We start from the raw sequence: 23,796 nt of genomic DNA on the forward strand, positions 1-23,796 counted from the left end.
CCACTGGCGCCTGGCTTCCCAGTCTTTCTGATATGTGATTTGATGACTTCTGGTGAGAAGTTTGGGGAGTTCTCCCCCTTTTTGGAGCCCTAAGTTCTTAGTCACAGTGCTTCTCATGAGGCGGGCTGAGGCTGGCTTCATTGTACCAGGGGAGGAGGGGGTGGGGACAGAGACCCCAAGGCTTCCATGAATCCCCACAAATAAATCTCCACTGATCTTGCAGGAAGGTGTCTCTGTGTGCACAGCCCAAGGAGGCACAGAGCACCGGAGGCGGGGGAAAGTCATAGCCCTGGCTGCAGACTGATCAAACAAAGGCCATTTTCCCAATGACCCGAGGCCCAGTCAGTAGTTCCTACAAAGATTTCACTGTTCTCAACCTCCAAGTGGAATCTCAGGGCTCCTGGGAGCTTCCATCCCTTCCTCTGGGGTTGTGTGGATTGGAACTGAACCCCAATCTCTGAGGCTTTCCCCGTGGTGGGGACAGCTCACAGCCCCCACCCCACCCCTCTGCTGGCCCTGGCTCAGGGAGGCCCCGAGTGACCCCGGGTCTCCCCACAGGACGAGATCATCCTGCTCCTGGGCAGAGAGGTGAACCGGCTCTCAGATTTCGAAGTCGAGTCCAAATACAAAGACACGGTGATCATGAACCTGCAGCACGAGGTGTCCGACCTGAGCTACCGGCTGTCCGAGTCGACTGCCTGCATGCTGAACGAGCAGGGTGCACCCAGCAAGGGCCCTGGGCCCAGCGAGGCCACTGACCTCAGCCAGAGTGAGATCCAGAACCTGAAAAGCCAGGTAGGACTCGGGGACGGCTCCATCAGGGGGCACCTGGAGACCAGAGACACCCAGACTCTGCCTAGACCTTGCACAGCAGGGCACTGGGACTTGGAGTCTGCCCACTACTCACCCCACACAGTCACTCCACTTCCTGTTTCCAGTTAGCTATCAGAGAGAGGAGTCCCTAGACCCTCCCACTCCCAGACATGGAGATTTCTAACCAAACCCTGAAGGCAGCTCCCCTATGGGAATTCCGTGAGATAAAACTTTCCAGCCAGGTCGAGGTTGACCCAGGAGCCTGGACACTGCAGCCAGATTCCTTTCAGTTAAAAAGAAAAATGGCCACTGAGAGAGAGAGAGAGAGAGAGTGTGTGTGTGTGTGTGTGTGTGTGTGTGTGTGTGTGTGTTCAAAGCAGGACTGAGGTTTGAATTCCAGGCGTTAAGCTTGCTAGTTAGTTGCTGTAGCACTTGAGCAAAACATCCAGCCCTTTCTTCTGCTTTTCAGTTATTTTTCAAGTTAGGGTCTCATTTTTTTACCCAGGCTGGCCTGGATGGATCCTCCTACTTATGCTTCCCACATAGCTGGGATGACAGGCACGCACTACCACAACCAGTTTATTTATTGAGATGGGGTCTTGCTACAACCCCCACCTCAGGGCTGGCCTCAAACTGCCGTCCTCTGGATCTCATCCTCCCAGCTTCTAGGGCCCCAGGTGGAACCACTGTGCTTAGACCTGGAGCTTGTTGCTGTGGTTGTCGATGTCACTCTCAGCATTTTTGTCTGCTTGTTTGTTGTTTTTTGAGACAGAGTGGAGCTCTGCAGCCCAGAAAGGCCTCAAGCCTAAGATCACCCAGCCTCAGCCCTGAAGTGCTGGGATTACAGGCACGTGCCACCTCGCCTAGCTGTGGCTGTAAATGTTGTGCATAAGTTATATCTCAGCAACACTGATGAGAAAAGAAATGGGCTGTTAGCAGCCAGTTGTTGTTGGCCTTGATGCACGGGGCTGCCTGACCAGGGACCAGCCTGGGGCTCTGCTCTCTGGCCCTGCTTCTGGCCTGTCCCTTCTCTCCCCAGCTCACGAAGCACTGTTGCAAAGCTATGTGCCAGTGGCTCATGCCTGTAATCTCAGCTCCTCAGGAGACTGAGGCCTAGAGGATAGAGGTACAAAGCCAGAGAGAGCAGAAAAGTTCCCAAGACTTCAATGCCAACTAAAGCTGGCATGGCCAGCTGAAGGCATGGCCCAAGTGGTAGAGCATCTTCTGAGAGCAAGCAGAGCTGGGCTAGACAGACTCTAAGTTCAAGCCCTGGGCAGAGGGAGAGGGGGTACTGAGGAAGGAAGTTCTGAAAACAACACCCCAAAGAAAGGCATGGCTTCTGCACGGTGAGGCCAGGCCAGTCTACCTGGGCAAGAAATGGTCCGTTTCCCTTCAGAGCTCTGGGTACAGCCAGGCCCTTTTCTTAGTCAACCAAAGTCCCTAAATGCTTGTAAAGAATATTCCAGATAGCTGGGCTCCGGTGGCTCACGCCTGTAATCCTAGCTACTCAGGAGGCTGAGATTTGAGGATCACGGTTCAAAGCCAGCACGGGCAAGGAAAGTCCGTGAGACTCTTATCTCTAATAAACCACTAGAAAACCGGAAGTGGCGCTGTGGCTCAAGTGGTAGAGCGCTTCCCTTGAGCTAAAGAGCTGAGGGACAGTGCCCAAGCCCAGAGTTCAAGCCCCACAACCGACCAAAAAAAAAGAATTCCAGAAATGAGCAGCGTCACTACAATTGTCCTAGTTTGCGGTCCACTGTTATTAATCTCTCACCCCTGTCTAATCTGTCAGTTACGCTTGGCCATGGGTGTGTGCCTGGAAAGCACAGTAGGCTCTGCTGCCCCCTGCAGAGCTGGGCCCGGCCTGGGCTCAGATCTCAGCCCCACTGGCAAGGGGGCCATGCAGTGAGCCACATTCTGCTTTGTTTTGGATTTGTTTTTTGTGCTTGCGTTAGAGTTTGAACTCAGGGCCTGGGTTGTTGTTATTGTTTAACTGAAGGTTGTCACTCTACCACTTGAGCCACACACAGCTCCATTTTCCATTTTTTGCTGGTTCACTGGAGATAATGAGTGTCACAGATTTTTCCCATCCAGCCTGGCCTGGAAACGAGATTCTCAGATCTCAGCCTTCTAAGGAGCTGGGATTACAGCCATGAGCCACCAGCACCCAGTTTGTGTCTGTCATGCCTTCATTTGTCCATTCATTTGTTCATCCTCATGGCTCTCATTGCCCTCCTGTCCTCCAGGCTCTGAGAACAGATCAGGGAGCAAGGCAGAAGGCAGACATGACCAGCCTCCGCCCGCCCCCGTTCTGCCCCAGCTTATGTTGTCAATATGCCGGGAGGCGGGGGGTTGGTTCACCAGCCCAGCACACTATTAGGAAGTGTTGCCCTCTAAGAGGAGGGGGCTTAGCAGAAGGAAGTTAGGTCACTGGGGACATTGAAAGAGACTGGGGGCCCCGACCCCTGCTCTGGCTCTTAGTATCCTGTCTACCACGAGGCAGCCGCTTCCTCTATCACACCTGTCCCCTTCTCCGCAGGCCCAAAGCCATCGGGTCAACTCAGTATAGGCTGGAACCTGGGAAGCTGAGAGCCAGGAGAAACCTTTCCTCTTTTTAAGTTGATTATCTCAGTAATTTTGTTGCAGGGGCTCACTGACCCCCGCCCCACTGGACCGAAACAGAATAAGTGAACAGTGCATCTCTGACTTTTAGACAAAGGGATGACTTTCTTCGAGACTCATGGGAATGACCTTTCTTGAAACCCTTTTATTTTTTTAAAGAACACTTGGTTTTTTTCCAGCAAAGAATTTTCTAGAAATTAGCACTCTGTTTTACTTACTGTTACCTACACCTTCTACCGTGACTCTTTTGGGTTTTGTTTTCGTGGCAGTGCTGAACTCACAGCCTCGTATTGCTGAGCAGGCACTCTTCCTCTAGCTCTTTCTGCACTAGTTATTTTTTGAGATAGGATCTCACTTTTTACCTGGGCTCGCACCTAGTCGTCCATCTGCCTACAGATGTAGCTAGATGGCAGACACCGCCGATATCCCATCTTGTTCTGTTGAGATGGAGTGTCCTAGACTTTACGTCCCAGGCTGGCCTGGAACCTTGATCTTCCTGAGCTCTGCCTCTCAGGAAGCTGGTATGACAGACACGAGCCCCTGTACCAGCTCACCTGGAACTTTACTTACAACTAAAGGAAAATGCTTCCTAACAGGATGTCTCTGCACTAAAGGATGCAAATGAATTAAATTCAAGTCCACGGTTTATAGTTAAGGTTCTTAAAGATTCTATCACCAGCAGAACATGGAGTCAGAAGTGCCAGCCATGTGGTGGGCTGACTCTGTGTTCTGATTAATTTCTATGTTCTCCCATTTCCCTAAAATACATGTGATATGACTCATCATCAAGAATCTTTGAGCAGCAGTGGCTAATTCTTGCTACTCAGGAGGCTGAGATCACAGTTCAAAGCCAGCTAGGGCAGAAAAGGCTATGAGACTTTTATCTCCAATTAATCTACAAAAAGCCAGGTGTGGATCAAGTAGTGGAGCACCACCCTTGAGTGAAAAAGACAAGGGATAGGCCCAGGCTCTGAGTTCAAACCCAGTATAGTATTTAAAAACAAAACAAAAACAAAAACAGAATCACCCACTGTAATGGAGAAACTCTGTCCACACTGCCCGCACCATTGCTAACTTAGCAGCAGATTTTAACCTTAGGCTCTCGCTTTTCCTGGGACTGTGAAATTTCTTATGATTACAATGCCCATATTTTTGCAATAATAGAACATCTTGGTAGGTATGCCAGTTAGAGACAATCTGGACATTTATTTTGATAGTAAAATAATCCCAAAGTTTGAGAAGTGTGCTTCCCTGCAGCCTGAACTCTAACGCTCCGAAAGCTACTTAGGTTGAATTGTTTCATATCTGTCACACACAGCACTGGAATCTTTGGGAGCCATTTTTCCCCTTGGGTGAGTTTGTCTTCCTACAAATAGAGGCATAGAGTGAGGAACTAGAAACAAGTTTTTATTCTGAGTGTCTTCTATGGGATAGTCTATTTCTTCTTTAAAAAAAAAACTGGAAAAGGTCAGGCTTTTGTTTTTGTGGGTTTTTATTGTTGTTTGTTAGTTTTTTGCTTTAGGTTTTTGGGTTTTTTATTATTTATTTATTTGTCAGTCGTGGGGCTTGGACTCTGGGCCTGGGCACTGTCCCTCAGCTCTTCAGCACCACTTCTGGTTTTCTGGTGGTTTATTGGAGATAAGAGTCTCACGGTCTTTCCTGCCCAGGCTGGCTTTGAACCATGATCCTCAGATCTCACCCACCTGAGTAGCTAGGATTACAGGTGTGAGCCACTGGCACCCAGCTCTTTTTGTTTTTTATTCAGTGTTTTCAAAACACAAACATGGGAAAGAGTAGCCCTGAGGAGGAAGTGGGGTGACTGAGCTGTGTCCCCCCCTGCCAACATTCACCCCTCCTAAGGTAAATCAGACGCCTCAAGGGAAAAGAGAGTGTCCCCCCTCCCCCCTCCCCCGGCCCCCAGTGAGTCACAGAATCTAAACTGCAATGGCCATGAAATGAGCCATGCAGACTATGAAACGTTGATGCTCCTGTGGATGCAGAGTAATTATCACAGCCCGGGGACAGAGGCGGAGGACAAGGATTGTGAGCGCCATCTTGTGGCAAGGCCATGTCATGGCCAGGCCCCGGGCCCTCCCTGAGTCCCCTGTGCCTCCCTGCATCCCCTGTGGTCTTCAGGCCCCCACCAGGCCTCCCCTCCTCACAATCACACATAACTCTGTTAGGTGGGCTCCACCTGCCTTCCTGCCCCATGGCAGACAGGAGAAGCCACAGCTAGCACACATGGTTCTGTACACCCGTGCCATGCATGGTCCAAGCACACTTATGTGTATTAACTTACTAGAACACTTTCCTAAGAGGGGAGGTCCACCCGCTGAAGGTGGTGGCTCTGTGTCCTAGGCCCCAGCTTACAGTGCTGGGCCCAGACTGCCCAGACCTCCCCTGAGGCCTAAGCAAGTGACCCGCCCCTTGGAGCCTTGGTTTCCTCTCCTGAAAAGCAGGAACAGGATGGGGGATCCCACGCAGCCGAGCCTGAACCTTGGTAAGCCCAAAGTGCATGTCACACCGGTGGCATGTGATGTGTTGCTGAGGAGCAGGCCTTCCCTGGCCCCTCCACTCCCGAGGCTTCCAGAGCTGGGCTTCCCTCCCCCTGAAGCCATCCCTGAGACTTCTGCCCTGCTCCGTGTGTCTGGGCCAGCACCCTCTGACACTGTACTGCCTGTTCCTTCAGATCAATGCCCTTCAAAAAGGCTACAGCGAGGTGCTGTGCCAAACCTTGTTGGAACGGAACACAGAAATCACCTCCCTGAAGAATGAGGGTGAGAACTTGAAGAAGGACAATGCCGTCTCATCCGGTGAGTGCTTGTGGGACTGGGCTTACTCTGTCACCCATTCCCCTGGCCCGGACAGACATCACCAATCAACTTCCGATCACAGCCTCTAAGTTCCTCAAGGATCTTTGCACACAGCACCGTCTGTGAATCTGATATGTCAATTGGCCATCAGGCCCCAGCACACATGCCCAGGGCACCATGTCCTGAGGTGCAGTTCATTCTCACAGTGGGATTCTGACCATGCTGCCTGTCCCTTGTCCCAGAGACATGCCCGGGAGACACTTACCAACAACTTAGACACAAACGTTCTTCCCAGAAAAGAGCTATGTGACACAACTTGGGCCACTGTGTGTCTGTGTCCTCCCCTCCCCCCGCATTGCTTGTTGGTCTAGCCCAAGCATTCAGTGGATAAAACAACAGATACACGCATTACCTGGCCCAGTTTGTAGGGTTCAGGAATGGGGGGGGGTGACGGAGCCATGACACAGGGCCTGCCCAAGGTGGCACTCAACATTGGCCAGGGCCTGGCATGTCCTTGGGCAGCAGCTGAAGGTCCCCGTCCAGAGCCTCCCACGTGGCCTCAGCCCCTCAGCAGCCCAGCTTTTCCCTGCCCCTGCCTGAGAGTTCTTGTGTCCTAGCCTAGCAAGTTCCCCCACCATTCCCACAGGGTCAGCCTGCTGGGGAGGGGGGAGGGTGGCCAAGGCCTTGTAGCCAGGAGGCAGAGACTGCGGGGAGTGATCCAGAATCAGGCCCAGGTGCCAGGTGACAAACTCTGTGTACACCGAGCTCACAGGTAGTAGAAACAGGGTTCACTCATTGTGACTCCTGTGTCCCCCATCAATAGTCTCTAAGACATACTTCCCACCACAGCCCCCTCTCAGGTCCTCCTCAGGACCCCTCTCTGCTGGGCTATGGTGTGGGTGTGTCACAGGGTCCCCCATCTTTTTCCAGCCCTGGTAACAACCCCAGTTCCTCCAGATACTCCCTGAGACCTGCACCAGCCCACTCAGTGGCCGTTGGTTTCAGCTGCGTTCTGGCTTCTGGGAACCGTGTAGATGCCAGCTGCCCCCTGCCCCCATTCCTCAGTGCCAGGGTCCCCTCGAGCTGGCTGACCGCACAGCCGTGACCATTCCCCGACTGCCTGGTGATCGTGGGCCCTCTGTTGTTGCAGAGATGGTGACATCTTTGCAAAAAGACGTGTTGGCGAAAACTGAGCAGACTCAGCAGCTGAAGGAGGAGGTCAACCAGCTGAAAAGCAAGAACAAGGAAAAGGACCAGCAGCTGGAGGCGCTGGGCTCCCGCGTGAGTGCCGCCCTGCACACCTTCCGTCCGCCCGGGAGCAGCCGCCCGGGAGGAGCTTCGGTGCCAGCACTGGGCCAGCACTCAGGACCTCGCGCCATTGTTCAGTTTTTCTCTCACAGCTGGTGCTTTACCACTTGAGCCACACCTCCACTACTAGGTTTTTGCAGGTTTTATCTGCCTGGGTTGGCTCTGAACTGGGATTCTCAGATCTCAGCCTGCTGGTCTGGCCTTTGGAATCGGGCTGTGCCACTGGCATGGTTCAGCAGGAAATGCCCTGGCCCCCCACCAAGGCGGCCAGCATGGCACCTGGAGCTTGCTGGCCTTTGTCTCCACAGTGCACAGATCTGAAAGAAAAGTTAAGAAAGGAAGAGGTCCAAAAGGAGCACCATGAAGCCCAGGAGAAAGAGTTAAAACTCTGCAAAAATGTAAGTGGAACTTCCTTCTTCAGAAGCGTGCACAGAAAAATGAGGCTATGGCCCCTGGGTTCCCAGTGGGAGCCTGGCCCAAATCACAAGGCCCCGGGTGTGTGTGCTCTGTAGAGCTCTTAGAATTCTCCCTTGCTGTCCAAAGCCCCAACAAGAGGAGGAGCTGGGAGCAGGGGATGGCTCTCCCAGGGTGCTCCAGGAACTTGGCTCCATTTTCCTCATGGCTTGGCCCTAGGGCCGAGCAGGGACAGGGACAGGCTAGTGGCCAGCTGGCTACCATATACTTCTAGAAACCCATTCTGACTCTGACCCTGGGCCTGCAATTGCCCGGGTATATCCTCCTGTCAAGTTTGATCAAAGCCCAAGTTGCTAACACAGCTTCTTCCAAAGGCATTTTTATTTAAATGCATCAATAGCATACTAATCACAAAAAAAGAAAAAAATGTTTTGCATTTGTCTCATGTGTTATTTATGTATGTATGTATTTAGTTTTTTGTGTGTGTGCTGGTATTGAGCTTGAGCTCAAGGCCTAGATGATGCTGTCCCTTAGTTTTTTTTTCACTCACAGCTGGTACTCTATCATTTGAACCACAGCTCTAGTTCTGGCTTTTTGCTGGTTCCTTGGAGATGACTTTTCTTCCTGGGCTGGCCTTAAACTATGATTCTCAGATCTCAGCCTCCTGAATAGCTGGGATTATAGGCATGAGCCACTAGTGCCCAGTTAGCATTTGCCCTGTTTGGAAAACAGCCATAAAAATAAGAGCAGAAAGCTGGGCACTGGTGGCTCATGCCTGTAATCCTAGCTACTCTAAAGGCTGAGATCTCAGGATCCCGGTTCAAAGCCAACCCAGGCAGGAAAGTCCGTGAAACTCTTATCTCCAATTAACCACCAGAAAACCAGAAGTGGCGCTGTGGTTCAAGTGGTAGAGTGCTAGCCTTGAGCTAAAGAGCTCAGGGACAGCACCCAGGCTCAGAGTTCAAGCCCCCATGACCAACAAAAACAAATAAATAATAAGAGCAATGGAAAGAGGAGAGTTATTAAAATGTGTTTCCTCCACTGCTTGAGCCCTGTCCATTACACCCTCCATTCCCGGACCACCAAGAAAAAACACTTCATGTAGGGCAATTCTTCTCTGTCTCAAAGAGGAAAAAAGACAGCTCTAGGCTTCTACATAATTGGCCCTTTTTTATATCAGTTTATCTCAAAAACTCTATCCCCTCCCCACCCCAAAAAAAGGGATTTCACCAGTATCCCAGGATTTATTCTGACCTTCATGGGCTGGAAATGTGGCTTAGTGGTAGAGTGCTTGCCTAGCACACTTGAAGCCCTGGGTTTGATTCCTCAGTACCACATAAAGAGACAAAGCCAGAAGTGGCACTGTGGCTCAGGTAATAGAGTACTAGCCTTTAACACAGCGAGGTCAGGGACAGTGCCCAGGCCCTGAGTTCAAGCTCCAGGACTGGCAAAAAAAAAAAAAGACAGTATTTTCCACTGTGCCCCAGTGGCTTAGTCCTGTAAGCTTAGCTACTCATGAGACTGAGATCAGAGGATTGTGGTTCAAGGCCTCCCAGAAAGAAAAGTCTATGAGACTCTTATCTGCAACTAACCACCAAAGATCCAGAAGCGGAGCTTTGGCCCAAGTGATATGGAGTACCACCCTTGCATGAAAAACTCAGGCCCTGAGTTCAAGTCCCAGTAAAAGAAGAAGAAGAAATTAATATTTTCCTTCCTTCAGCATGGTTAGCACCTTAATGGGAGGGGAAGTCGGCTCTCCTGCGCGGCTCTGTCCAGGAAGGAGCTAAGTGAGCTGGTAGCAGGCCATGTCTCCCCTTCAATGAGCCCCATGACGGGATGGGTTCAGAGGATCATGACCTTTGGTTCCTGGAGGGCGCTCCTGCTGTCCCTGCTCCAGGGTTGACTTTTCTGGTGCAAACTTTTCCAGCAAATACAAGACATGGAGAAGGAAATAAGGAGGCTGAGAGAGGAGCTGAGGAAGAACAGTTATGAACAGAACACAATCTCCAGGACCCTCCGTGAAAAGAGCAAGGTAGGCAGGGCCAGCCAGGCCGGCATCCCCTCTGTCCTCACAGCGCCCTCTGTGGTGGACACTGGTATTGCCCCTCTCATAGATGAGAAAACAGCTTCTGGAGCTCGTAAAGAAGTTACCCCAGGCCACGCGGACAGGGGATAGGGAGATAGAGCTCCAGTGCCCAGACTTGAAGCGCTGATTCCAGTTGATTCCAGTTCCTGTGCTGGCCAGCCCAGTGGGCACCAGCCACACAGGGCACCTGTCACTTTAACTAAATGAAACCAGTAGTGCCACAGTACACATGCTCCATAGCCACCTGTGGCTGGCAGCCGCCACGCTGGACAGCACAGGGACACAGAAAGTCCTGTCACGTCTTTGCCAATGTAACCAACTGAGGAGTACTGATGGGCTGGATGTGTTTTTAAAATCTTTTTTTCTTTTGTCAGTCCTGGGGCTTGAACTCGGGGCCTAGATGCTATCCCTGAGCCTCTCTTTGCTCAAGGCCAGTGCTCTACCACTTGAGCCACAGTGCCACTTCTGACTTTTTCTGAGTTGTTTATTGGAGATAAGAATCCTCACAGACTTTCCTGCCCGGGCCGGCTTCCAACTGTGATCCTCTGATCTCAGCCTCCTGAGTAGCTAGGTTACAGGCGTGAGTCACCAATACTTGGCTGATTCTTTTAAGTTCTAAACTGAAAGGCACACAAGGGTCCTGAGCAGGTCAGGCACAACTATAATCCGCCATTTGAATCATTGGCTTTATTTGATGACAAGATTGCTGTCACTGAAATAAGAACAAATCCAAATGATAGAGGGATTCTGTCTAGACTTGTTCAAGAATGATCTACACCACCACCACCCCGCAAATGCCTAGTATTTTTCTCCAGTTCTTACTTAGTGTAACTGTCAGAATATTACTTTAAGCTAAAACCAGTAACACTTCATAAACAAAAGCCAGGTTGCAGTGGCTCTGCCTGTAATCCTAGCTATTTGAAATTAGGGTTTCAAGCCAGCCCAGGCAAAAACTAGTGAGACCTCATCTCAATAAATAAACCATGCATGGTGGCACATAGCTGTAATCCCAGTTACATAGGAGTTACAGGTAGAAGAATCATAGTCCAAGATCAGTTCCAGAGATCTGAGTTCAAACAAGTCAGTACTGAAGAAAAATTTAAAAAAAAAAACCTTTACAAGCTAAAATACATATTAGACAAGACCTGTCTGACAAATTGCATCTTGTCAATAATTATTTAAACCTACAGAAGTTGAACAGACATAAGTAGGGTTAGCAAAATAAAACCAACCAAAAGAGCAGATTGAGTTTAAAAACTAATATTTATTGACTAAAAATTGAGAGAAGAGTCAAATATCAAAAAAAAAGTTTAAATATGATTATTCTACGAGAAGACGGGCTTGACAGACATGAAGGCAGAAAGTCCACAACGGCGAAGCTAAGTCTGCTGAAAGTCTGATAGGAATCAGAAAAACTAACAGATGCCTCAATGAATATTTGCAAAATTTACCAAGAAAGGAAACGATCCCAGGCTGACAGAGACTCAGGGAGTAGAATGCCCATCTCATAGGCTGAATCCCCAAGTTCAAACCCCAGCTCCTCAAGAAAAAACTGACCCAAGTTTTTTTTAAAAAAAAAAACCTTTCAAGAAAACAAAATTGGAAATGGGAGCATCTGAAACCTATTCAACCCCTGGCTTCATCAACTTCACCCAGCCAAGTACTTACATTCTCAATGACTTGCTTTCTCCTGTGAGTGTGTGTGTGTGTGTGTGTGTGTGTGTGTTTAACATGGAATAGTGTGTGTGTGTGTGTGTGTGTGTGTGTGTTTAACATGGAATAGCTTCCTGGCTATTACTTTTCCTCTAAACACGGCTTAAACTGCCTTCTACAAAGTATTCGGATGGAGTGTTTTCATCATTACTCAGATAAATGTATTTTTCAGGTACCAGTGTTTGTTTTTTTCTCTTTGGCTCATGGTTTGTTTTGAAAATTATTTACACATTTCTAAATGTATGAAGACTTTCTGATTAACCTTTGGTTATTGATTTATAGCTTTTCACACCGAGGCCAGAGAACGGCTTCTGTGTGGTTTCAATCCTTTGATGTTGAGACTTGCTAATGGCCTGCATGAGGTCACATATGTCCTTGAAAGAATATTCATCTGATCGTCTCAGAGGTAGTGTTCTACACAGGGCCCTTGAGGTCAGGTTTCCCAGGAATGTTCAAGACATGGGTTCCTTTATTTATTTTCTTGTCTACATGTTCTGTCAGTCAGTGAGAGTGATGTGTTTCTTTAAAAATAAAACATATCATCTTGACTGTGGAATTTATGTTTTCTTTTTTATATTGCCAATTTTTGCTTTGTGTGTTTTGAGGCTAAGTTACTAGGTGCATGGAAATTGACCATTGTAATACTCAAAACTTAAGCAAACTTCTGACCACCACCAGATGGTCATCTCATAGTGTTCTTCCATCAACAATCCACTGGGTCATTGATCGAGCTTGTTCATCAGCTATGCTAACTTTCTTTTGATTACGTTCACAACTTTTCCTGTCAATCCTGCTTTAGGGGAAGATAGAGCATATAAAATCCAGTTTGCTGATCTTTGTCTTTTAGTCTCCTAGTGGATAATGTAATTCCTATTATGTTTGGGCTTAAATTGATCTTTTTCCTTAGTGCCAGCTATTCTTCCTCCTCTCCATTCTTGCCTTCCTTTGAGCTGATAAGTTTTTAACGTTTCATTTTTTCCTATATTAACTTGGAGATTTTTCACTCTTTTACTATTTATGAACAATGAAAAATAGTATTCATTCAACTATCAAAATCCAATACTTAACCTGGTACCATTGGCTTCCAACTGTCAGCCTAGCTACTTAGGAGGCTAAGATCAGAAGGATGACAGTTTGAGGCAGCACACAGAGAAGTTCTCAAGACCCCTTCTCGGCTGATATTTGAGCACAGTGGATCACACTTGTCCTCCTGAGCTGTGTGGAAGGATGAGATTGGGAGGATCATGGTTCTGAGCTAGTCCAGGTAGAAAAATTCCTTGAGACTCCATCTTAACAGCAAGACACTAGACATGGTTTCAAGCCTAAAATAGGTGGATCACAGTCCAGGTGCATACCCAGTGGAAAGCCAGGCCCTATATCAGAAATAACCAGTACAAAAAAGGCTGCAGGCATAGCTCAGTGGTAGAGCACCTCCTTAGCAGTACTACCAAGAAAGAATATATTAAGGTTTTTTCTCTTACTATTCTCTCAGTGGTGGTTCTAAAGAGTGTGGTATGCATTTTGACTTACCAAAGCAGTGTTCACTAAGATTTCAGCCTCCTCTATGATGCCTCAGTGACCTGGAGACTACACTTGCCCCCCACCCATCCACACAGACACAGAATCCTCCATACCTCTCTCTGTATTGAAGCCACAGGTTGTGAGGACCAGTGTCTTCATATAGCCCAGGTTTCTATCCACACATTAGATGAATGAGCTCTGCATCTGTCATCATTCACCGGGGATCATTTTCTTCTGCCTAGAGAAAATCCTTCAGGGGTTTCCTTTAGTGTGGCTTTGCTGATGGTGAATTTGTGTGTGTGTGTATGTGCGTGCATGTGTGAAAGAGAGAGAATAAAAATGAATGTGAAGGTCCATTGTTGTTGTTGTTGTTGGCCAGGGGGCTTGAACTCAGGGCCTAGGCATTGTCCTTGAGCTCTTTTGCTCAAGGATAGTGCTCTACCACTTTAAGCCACAGCTCCACTTCTGGTTTACTAGTGGTTAATTGGTGATAGAGTCTTATGCACTTTCCTGCCCAGGCTGGCTTCGAATTGCGATCCTCAGATCTCATCCTCCTGAGTAGCTGGGATTACAGGTGTGAGCCACTAGTGCCCAGCATGAAGGCCTGTTTTAACCTCCATTCTTGGATACATGTTTTAGCTAATCACTGAATTTTAATTGGCAAGTACATCCTTTTTTCATTACATCATCATCTCCCAGCCTCCATGGCTTCCACTAAGAAGTTAGCTGTCAGCCTCATTCCTCCACCTTCTTACAAATGTCTTTTTTCAGGCTGCTTTTAAGATTTGCTCTTTCTTTGACTTCAGGCAGTCTTATGGTGATTTTTATGTATGTGGATTCATTTTCATCTTACTTAGAATTCATATGGGCTTCATGAATCTTTGATGTGTTCCGGGGAGGCAGCAAGAGATGCTGAGACCTTAGTTCACATCAGTGATAGGACTGGGGTTGTTATTTATTAGAGAGCCACACGTTATCTCAGCAATCTGTCTCACAGCCAAGGGAGCGGTGAGGTGAGGGCTCAGGGCCAGACGGCCAGGACTAGAAGCCAAGTCTCTCTGACTTGCCCCTGTGGCACAGCTGGTAGCCCCATGTAAATGCTAACGTTGAATTTAAGTACAATTTAAATTTTAGCTCCTCTACAGTTTTATCTTTGTAACTTAATTTTATATCTGGAAGTATGGCTCAAGTGGTAGACATCTACCTAGTAAGCAAGAAGGCCTTGAGTTTAAAGCCCAGTGCTGCCACAATGTAGGCAGGGTACTGAGATTATTTAAAACTAAGTAAATGATAAAATGTAAAATATCTGAAAAGACTTACTTCAAATAAAATGTAAAATTGTAATGCCTTCACTAAGCGAGAAGCTTTGTTTAGACCCCTGGACTTCCTAGCCACATTGGTCAGACACAGACAGTGCTCATCTGAGGAGACCTCACCACCAATGGTGTTGCTGACAGCTTGGTGACTCTCACAGTATCATGAAGAACATTCCAGAAGGGGATATACCGGCAGCAGGGGGCCCTATATCACGGTCCAGAGGGTAAACAGGGTAGGAACTCACAAATCTCTGAGGACTGAGCGCACTGATAAGGGCCACTTGGAGCCCGGTTGAGAGGAAGAGGATGGATGGGCACGGTGAGGCTGGGCAGCAGAGCGGAAGCAGGGAAGCTGCTGACGGCAGTTCTGGGGCTTGGCGTTGGGATTCGGGGAGACCCCTTTTCAGAGGAGGAGCACACGGGGAAGCCAAAGACAGAGGATGGGCTCTGTTTGCACAGCTCTGTAAACACGTGGGGCAGTAGGAGCCAGGGTGAGCCTGGACTTGGGGCTGCATCTCAGAGAGGTGGGTGGCCCTGCAGGGGGCGCCGCTCTCCAGGCACCAGGTCCTGAACTGTGCAGAGGAAAGCTCTAAAGGGCTTGTCTGGGTGTTTTGTTACCTCGGTGGGGCCCCTCTGCAGCCTCATAATCTTTTCACTCAGGTGAACTTTCCTCAATTCCAGGGGAGCCCTAGTTCCCCAGGTGCTTAAGTAATTTTCATTCAAAAGTAAACAGAAGCTGGGTACCCATGTCTCACGCCTGTAATCCTAGCTACTCAGGAGGCTGAGATCTGAGGATTCAAAGTGGGCCCTGGCAGGAAAGTCTCCATGAAACCTTTATCTCTGATTAACCACTCAAAAACTGGAAGTAGATCTATGGCTCAATTGGTAGACTGCTAGCCGTGAGCGCAAAGAGACTCAGGATCAGCACCCAGGCCCTAAGTTCAAGCCGCACAACCAACTACAACAACAAAAAAGTAAACAGAAGCTGGGTGCTAGTGGTTCATACCTATAATCCTAGCTACGCAGGAGACAATCTGAGGATTGCAGTGCAAGGTCAGCCCAGGCAGGAAAATCTGTGAGACTCTTATATCCAGTGACCCAGCAAAAATCCAGAAGTGGATGAATAGCTCAAGTGGTAGAGTACCAGCCTTGTGTGTGCATGGGGGCAGGGGAGGAGAACGGCAAGATAAGCAATAGCTTAACGCCCTGATTTTAACGCCCTGAATTCAAGCCCCATTACTGGCTCCAAATTTTTAAGTGAATGCAGAGGCTGCAGGGTCTCATCATGGCCAGCAGAGGGTAGCATTGAACACTCTTAGCTTTACAGAGTTGTCCTGCTGCTACCCAAGCAAGTAGAATAAGCAGCCAGTCCTTCAAGCCCCATAACGTTGCTTCCCCCCCCACCCCACCCCCCACTGCAGCTGCTTTTTCCCCATTTACACACCTTGCAATTTGCAGTAGCCATTGCTTAGCAGGTGTCCTAGAGCCGTTTCCAACTGTGAGTGCACTACACATGGTGACAACAAATAGAACAGTGTCCCCAATAGTGCCACTTACCGAGTTCCCCCCATACACCCCCATGTGCAGGTCCCACCTCCCCTGCCTGTAGACACTCCCACCTACCTTTTAGAGGTGACAGCCAGCCCCAGCCACCAAACACCCTTCACCCCTATGACTCTGCCAGTGCTCGCATCCCATCAGGCAAGGCCCCATGAAGAGACTTTCCTGAGGTCACAGTGCTCACGAGGGGCTGTTAAAACTAAATAACTGATTGGTTGGCAGGGTGCTCCAACCATAGCCAGCCCTAGCCACAGGGCCTGGCCCTGGGCACGGTGCCTTGTGAACTGTTGCCACCTATATTCATCTTGTGGCTCCTGCCACATGGGCTGCAACTGCCCATACCCCTGGGGGACCCCCCCCACAAACACACACAGCCATTATCCCTCCTCAGAGTTGTCCCTAGAATGCACTCGGACCACCATAGCAGCCCGCGAATGCTTTCATCGTCATTGCAGGTGGAAGAGAAACTTCAGGAAGATTCCAGAAAGAAATTGCTTCAACTGCAAGAAATGGGGAACCGAGAGGGCCTCATTAAAACCAATTTGGAAAGGGCAGTAGGTCAGGTAGGCACGTCCCATGTCCCCCAGGGTTTCCTGCCGCCAGCTGGCCGGTGGGGCCCAAGAGGAAGAGGAGCCTACTTAGCCTGGTCCATGCTTTCCTCCACCAGGAAGCCCACCTTCGACCTGAGCCTTCCATATGAGACTGCCAGGACAGCCAGGAGAGGTGGCAGAGCTTCACCAGAGCTTCCGGGGAGGGGTGGAGCACAGGTGGGAGACGAGTTCAGGGAGCATCACTCCTCAGGACAACACCTGTGTGTGTGTGTGTGTGTGTGTGTGTGAGAGAGAGAGAGAGAGAGAGAGAGACAGACAGACAGACAGACAGACAGGCAGACAGACAGACAGACAGAGACAGAGAGAATATGTGCATGAGAGCTTCTGTTTCTGAGGGAAGAGTTCACCATGCCACTCATCAGATTCTCAAAAGAGTCATCAGAACCACAGTTGAGGGCTGGAGGCATAACTCAAGTGGTAGAGCACCCGCCACGCAAATGCAAAGGCCCTGAGTTCAAATCCCAGTATTCATTAAAAAAAAAAGAAGCAACGTTCTTCAAGGACCCTTCCACACCATCCTGTCCTCATTTGCTGCTGTCCAAGCACTAGCAAGGCCTTGTCCTTGCTCAGATTCCCAGGGGCCCACACAAATTAAACAATCATGTGCTGTCTCTTGAACAGGTGTTAGAGCCCCTTCAACAGACCCACCCGCTGCCACCCCTCCCCTGCACCTCCTGCAGCACCCAGCCCTGCAGGACAGAGAGCCTAGATGACCCCCCTGGGCCCTGTGACCAGAGGGCAGCTTGGAGGCCTCGTGTCCCCAGGCCTGCTGGCTCGCTGACCTCAGTGGTGCCTTTGGCTTCCTAGAACCCCCGTGTGCTGTGACCTCCTGGGTCCTGGGACCCTTTGGCTTTCACAGGGACTCAGTAGCCCTTTGGGTGCCTCTGGGCTCTGTATCTTTAATGATGACATTTTTCTAATAGACCACAAATGCAGGCCAGAGGCAGCTATGTGGGCAAACCCCAGAGGCAGCCCAGCTTCTTTTCCAGTACCTTCTGATGGAGCCTGCCCCCACCCCCACCCCACTACTCACCCCAGGTGTTGTGATTGTGCCAACCTTCCCTGGGGTTCCAACCACACACAGGGGCACGGGGCACCGCTGCGGGAACTGAAGCCCAGACCCTCGGCCTCAGCACCCAATTCTGCGTGCTGACTGCAGCCCAGGCACCGGGCTGGGCTCCAGGGAGATGGAGGGAGCGCCGTGGGTCATCTCAGGGCCGCTGAGGGTGGAAGGCGGGGACAGCCTGAAGACACACACCTCTCCCATGGCTGATGACAGCTGCCGTAGGCACTTCACAGTCCGGTGCCAACCTACCAATCAAAGAGTTGCACTCAGGGCCAGACTTCCCATTGGAAAATGGGCGTTAGCGACGCCACGGAAAGCCCGCAGGCCATGCGCCTGGACGGGGCTCCCACGAGCCTGCCTGAGGCACACACAGAGCTGACTGCTTTCTTTCCTTCCATGGCAGGGCACTTTCTCTGCACTTTGCATAACACTGGGTGGCCGTCCATGTGTGCAGACCCTTCTGAGGGGCTTTCCTGCACCCCAGGGTGCACATGCCACCCCCAGCCTTGCCTCTGCCCAAAGCTCCCCCACCCCCAACCCTCGGCTCTCCCTTTGTGCCACAGCTGGAGCACTTCCGAACCCAGGTCATCAAAGCCATCTTCGGGCGCACGAAGCCGTTCCAGGACAAGCCCATCACCGACCAGCAGGTTAGCGAGACTCCCCCCAGCCTCCGGTGCCTTCCCCGGATCTGCGTGCCAGACCCCGGACCATATGCTTCTGTTTGTGCTGCTTGCTCATATTTTCTCACACTGTTGCCACACCATCAAGACTTGTTTTGATTTGACGGGATTTCCTGGCTTTTGAAGCAAAAAGCCAGTTAAACTGGCATGGAGCGTTGTTGTACAAATCTATTTTGGCCATCAGGTTCCATTGCTGGTCACCACGCACATGCATGCACATGTGTGTGTGTGTGCACACACACACACACAATGCTGAAGTTCCACTGTTGTGAGCTAAGGGATCACCTCATCTTAGTCTGTGGGTTCTTTCCACAGAGGAAGGGGAAAATGCCAGGCACTGGTGGCTCACACCTATAATCCTAGCTACTCAGGAGGCTGAGATCTGAGGATCACAATTCAAAGCCAGCCTGGCCAGGAAAGTCCATGAGACTCTTATCTCCATTTAACCAGCAGAAAACCAGAAGTGGAACTGTGGGTCAAGTGGCACAGCACCAACCTTGAGTATAAAAGCTCAGGGACATCACTGAGTTCAAGTGCCAGTACCAACACAAAACAAAGTAACACACACACACACACACACACACACACACACACACACACACACACACACACACACACGGATGCTCTTGCCTGGGACAGGAGAACTTGACCTGCTTAGGCACCCAGAGCATTGGGGACTGTGTGTCATGAGTCCCCTCTATGAATACAGAAAGATCTGGAACAAACTCAGAGCAACAATAGAGGCCTTTGACACCTAGGAATAACCTCTAATCCTGGACCACATTGTGTTCTGGTGACAGAAACAAGCTTCTCTTTTATGCTGGGACCTTCCTCACGCTGTGCTGAGCTGGGAGCGTGCATGTCAGCCCTCTGATCCTTGTGTCCCAGAGCACTGTGCTGTGAGCACCTCTCTCCCTCCCTTTCTTCTCCCCAGCTGATGGAGAAGATCATGCAGATCACCGAGGACAGCCTCAGCTTCCAACAGAGAAAGTGGAGCCTGCAGGAGACACCACCCAGCAGCTTCAAGCAGGAGGAGATGGTGGAGGGTATTGAGAAGCTGAGGACGCAGCTGGACAGCTGCCAGGTGCCCCCTTCACTCAAGTCTGTGCCCAGGATACGCGTGTGTGCACGGGAGGGCGCTGCAGTGACTCGGGCGGGCTGGGCACAAACCTTTTTACAGAGAGGGGCCTGAGAATGCCTAGAGGTAAAGTTAAAGTGACCAAGGAAAAATGCCTGAGCATTCACATCCAGGGCGTCAGCCAACAGCACATCAAAAATATTAAGGGAAAAAATGTATCCAGGGGCTGGGAAGGTGGCTCAGTGGTAGAGCACCTGCCTTGCATGCATGAGGCCCTGGGTTCGATTCCCCAGCACCACATAAGCAAAAAGAAAAAAAAAGCCAGAAGTGGCACTGTGGCTCAAGTGGTAGAGCGCTAGCCTTGAGCTGGAGAGTTGAGGGACAGTGCTCAGGCCCAGAGTTCAGGCCCCACGACCGGACCCAAAAAAAAAAAATGTATCCAAACCAGGCATCCGTGGCTCATACCTGTAATCCTAGCTACTCAGGAGGCTGAGATCTGGAGGAGGGGTAGTTTGAAGCCAGACCAGGCAGAAGAAAAATCTGTGAAATTCCATCTCCAAGTAACCAGCAAAAATCAAGGCTGGAGGTATGGCTCAAGTAGTAGAGCACCAGCCATGAGCACATAAGCCAAGAAAGAGAACAAGGCCCTGAGTTTGAGCCCCAGGACTCTAACATACAAAAATAATAATTATTCATCCTTAATGAAGAATATCAACACATACCAACTTTTTTTCTTTATTTTTTCTATTCATTCATTCGTTCGTTTTATGCTGTGCTAGGAATAGAACCTAGGGCCTTTCACATCGCTCTTGACCATTATTCCCCACACGATGCAGTATAACAACTATTAACATATCATTTGCATTGAGTTAGGCATTATAAATCATCTAGAGATAACTCAAAGTAGACAAGAGGATGGTTTGAGAGAGGTTGGCAATCCTGGGGATTGAACTCGAGACCTTGAGCTTGCTAGGCAGGTGTTCCACCACTTGAGCCACACCCCAGCCCTGCAGGAAGACATCATATGCAAATAATAATGACTGATAGAATGATCTATGCAAAGACTACATCATTTCATATAAAGGAAATGACCCTAAGATTTGGCATCTTTCAGGGGAGGGCTACTGACTTTGGGGAACTCTCCCCCCCCCGTTTTTTTTTAATTTAAAAATATACCTGTCATGTGCTTTCCAGAAAAGCTGAAGAATTGTTCCTGCTTGCCATCTGCGTTTCTTTTTTTGGCCCAGCCACGAGCGCTGTTTCCTCCTCCTTTGCCCCTTGAGCAAGGAGGAACTGACACCCCGGATATGTGCAGGGTCCCCCCCCACACACACATCCCGGGCTGTCGGGGCAGGCAGCTGCTTCTGCTTTCCCGTGAGATCAGCAGTGGCTATTTGGGAGCTGGTGCAGATGCCAGCTTGTCAGAGCTCTTTCAAAACACCAGAAAGTCACACTTGGTGGCTAGCTTGCACACCGGTCTCTGCAAATTGTGACAGCTAGAAATAGCCGGATTTGGTTCTCATTTCAGCCAAATTGTTACTGGTGATTTGATTTAAGGATTGCACAGCCTAAGAGGGAGTTCTCTCCACTCATCCGAAGTCCAATTGGCATGTGAGAAAAAAAAAGCCACCCCCCAAAAGAAAAACAAACCGAAACCACTCAAAACTGAGCCATCTCAGGGCCCACCAGCCTGAGTTCTGCCTGCCCAGGGGTGGGTCTGTAACTCTGCTTCCTGCAGGCCTCTGTGGTGCCACTCCTGCCGTGGGGTGTAGGTTCTTCATGTCCTTGTCCATTTTCAGGCTTGCATGAAAAGGTCTTGCCGTAGCAGTGACCTGAGACGGGAGCTGGACCTCCTCCGGTGCCTGGACATGAGGCCACCTGTGTCCGGGCTTCACAAAATCAGCCTGGATGTGTTGAGCCTCTCCGTGTCCTGGGTGGAGGAAGTGGAGAAGCTCCTCAGTGATATGGGCATCCAGCTCTCTGACACTGACAAAGGTGATTGGGGCTTTTCCTCTCCTAGACACGGGACTGACTCTAGGATGTCGCCATGAATCTTCCCCAGATGGCTCATCTGTTTAGAAGGCTTCGTGGGTATGTGGCTGAGTGTTCCCTTCTTTGGTCCAGACTCATTTGGGTTGGAAAGTGATTTTCCTTTTAAAAAAAAAACAATAAAAACAACACCACATAGTCCAGGTGTGATGGTGCACACCTGTAATCCCAGCTATTCTGGAGGTAGAGGTAGGAGGACCAAAATCTAAGACCTGATCTAAGAAACAAACTATGGGAGAAAAAAAAGCAAGAGAACTAGGGGTGTGACCCAAGTTGTAGACTCTAGAAACCATGAAGACCCACAAAAGGTGGGTCATCATTATAAAGAAAGTAAAAGGGTAACAGAGGCAACAAGAAAATGACATCAGAATTAGGCTAGCTCCTGTCTAGCTTAGCAATAACTGCTGTGACATTGGGAAATGTGGCATTTTTCTGTGGAAAGAGCTGTGTGATTCTAGCCTTGCTGTTTACCCTCTCTCTGTGCACCTCAGTTTCCTCACCTACAAAGTAGAACTTGTGAGGAGTCACCATCACTTTTTAAGATCATAGGGAGATTTAAAATGTATTGATGGCTAGGTGCTTGTGGCTCATACCTATAATCCAAGCTACTCAGGAGGCTGAGATCTGAGATCACTGTTCAAAGCCAGCCCAGACAGAAAAGTCCACAAGACTCTTTATCTCCAATTAACCACAAAAAAAGCCAAAAGTGGAACTGTGGCTCAAGGGATAGTGTGTTAGCCTTGAGGAAAAAAAAAATCTCAGGCTGGTAAAGTCAGCAGCAAGAAAGCCCTGAAAGAGCTCAAGAAAGGACCCTGTGGGGCAGGGATGCATTCATCTTGGCCACATGTGGAAAGGACACTGGAAGGTGGCCAGACTCAAGCACAGGGAGTCCAGGCAGGAGGCTGGCATTAGGAGTGATGGTAGCTGCCGTGGGGATGGAGTGAGAGGAAGTTCTGGAGCTACTAAGCGAAATTAACAGTTCTCTGCCGTGGAATGGGTCATGGTGACCAGGGAAGCTGCAGAGGGAAAGTGTGGCTCACATAGCTTCTAAGTGTCTGGCACGTGTAAAACAACAGATGTGTTGCCTTCACTGAAGCCCAGAGTCAGGCCCAGGTGTGAGGGCCTGGAAGACATCCAAGCTGAGGGGCCTGGGGGCTGCTGCACCTGGGTGCTTTGTCTAGAAATGGATGATAGCAATGTGTCTAGTGCCAGGGAAGTACCCAGCTGCCTCACCGATGTTTATATGATGGATGGACAGATGGATGGTGGATGGATGGATGGATGGTGGTTAGATGGATGGGTGGATGAATAGATGAATGGGTAGATGGATAAATGGGTGGACAGATGGATGGTGGGTGGGTAGATGGATGGATAGGAGGTAGATAGGTGAATGGATGGGTGACAGATGAGTGGTAGATAGGTGGATGGATGGATAGATGGGTGGGTGGATAGGTGGACACAGACAGATGGATGTGTGGATGGTAGGTGGGTGGATGGATGGATGGTGGGTTGGTGAATGGATAGACAGATGGAAGGATGGGTGGATAGATGGATGAATGGTGGGTGGATGGGTGGATGGATGGGTAGGTAGGTGGATGGATGGTGGATGGGTAGATGGGATGGATAGTGGATGAGTGGATGGGTGGGCAGGTGAAAGGATGGGTAGATGAGTGGATGGATAGATGGGTGGGTAGATGGTGGCTGGGTGAATGGATGGCTGAATGCATGGATGGTAGTTGGGTGGATGGTTGAATAAAACCACAGATGTGCACAATACCACTGAGAAAGAATTTTAACACTTGAGGAAATCTAACATTCTGAGACTGCTGCCACCCCGTGGGAAGTGTCCTCCAGGGCAGCTGGGTACGTGTGATGCTGGCTGCAGCAGTGAGACCAGAGGGTGGGGTCTACACTCCATCTCAGCCTCCCAGCCAGGGTATTTCCAGAGCAGTCCAGCAGGTGGTACAGAGTTCTTCAAAATTACACAGGAGTGAAAAGCAGCCGAATTGTTGGTAAATGCCCAGGCTTCTTTATGGCAAAAAGAGAGGCCAGTGAGGGCCAGGGCAGAGGGAGGAGGGGCGGGAAGCCCCACCAGTGCTCCCGGTCACTGCTGCTGTCATCGTGACAGATGCCAGCTGAAGCATGG

The 23,796-nt window shown here is 49.8% G+C and overlaps 1 protein-coding gene across 1 annotated transcript in view; it reads left to right on the forward strand.

Annotated features, from left to right (window-relative positions):
• Fhad1 (forkhead-associated (FHA) phosphopeptide binding domain 1) overlaps positions 1-23,796 on the forward strand; it is a 93,135-nt gene that overhangs the window by 26,919 nt on the left and 42,420 nt on the right. Inside the window, exons 6-14 of the mRNA XM_013022221.1 lie at positions 559-795; positions 6,125-6,248; positions 7,399-7,529; positions 7,865-7,954; positions 9,898-10,002; positions 16,622-16,729; positions 18,407-18,490; positions 19,458-19,607; positions 21,401-21,596. Coding sequence (XP_012877675.1) covers positions 559-795; positions 6,125-6,248; positions 7,399-7,529; positions 7,865-7,954; positions 9,898-10,002; positions 16,622-16,729; positions 18,407-18,490; positions 19,458-19,607; positions 21,401-21,596 — 1,225 coding nt within the window. The remainder of the gene's footprint in view (positions 1-558; positions 796-6,124; positions 6,249-7,398; positions 7,530-7,864; positions 7,955-9,897; positions 10,003-16,621; positions 16,730-18,406; positions 18,491-19,457; positions 19,608-21,400; positions 21,597-23,796) is intronic.

Source organism: Dipodomys ordii, unplaced genomic scaffold, assembly GCF_000151885.1.
Source record: "Dipodomys ordii isolate 6190 unplaced genomic scaffold, Dord_2.0 Scaffold61, whole genome shotgun sequence".
In the NCBI taxonomy this organism is placed as follows: domain Eukaryota; kingdom Metazoa; phylum Chordata; class Mammalia; order Rodentia; family Heteromyidae; genus Dipodomys; species Dipodomys ordii.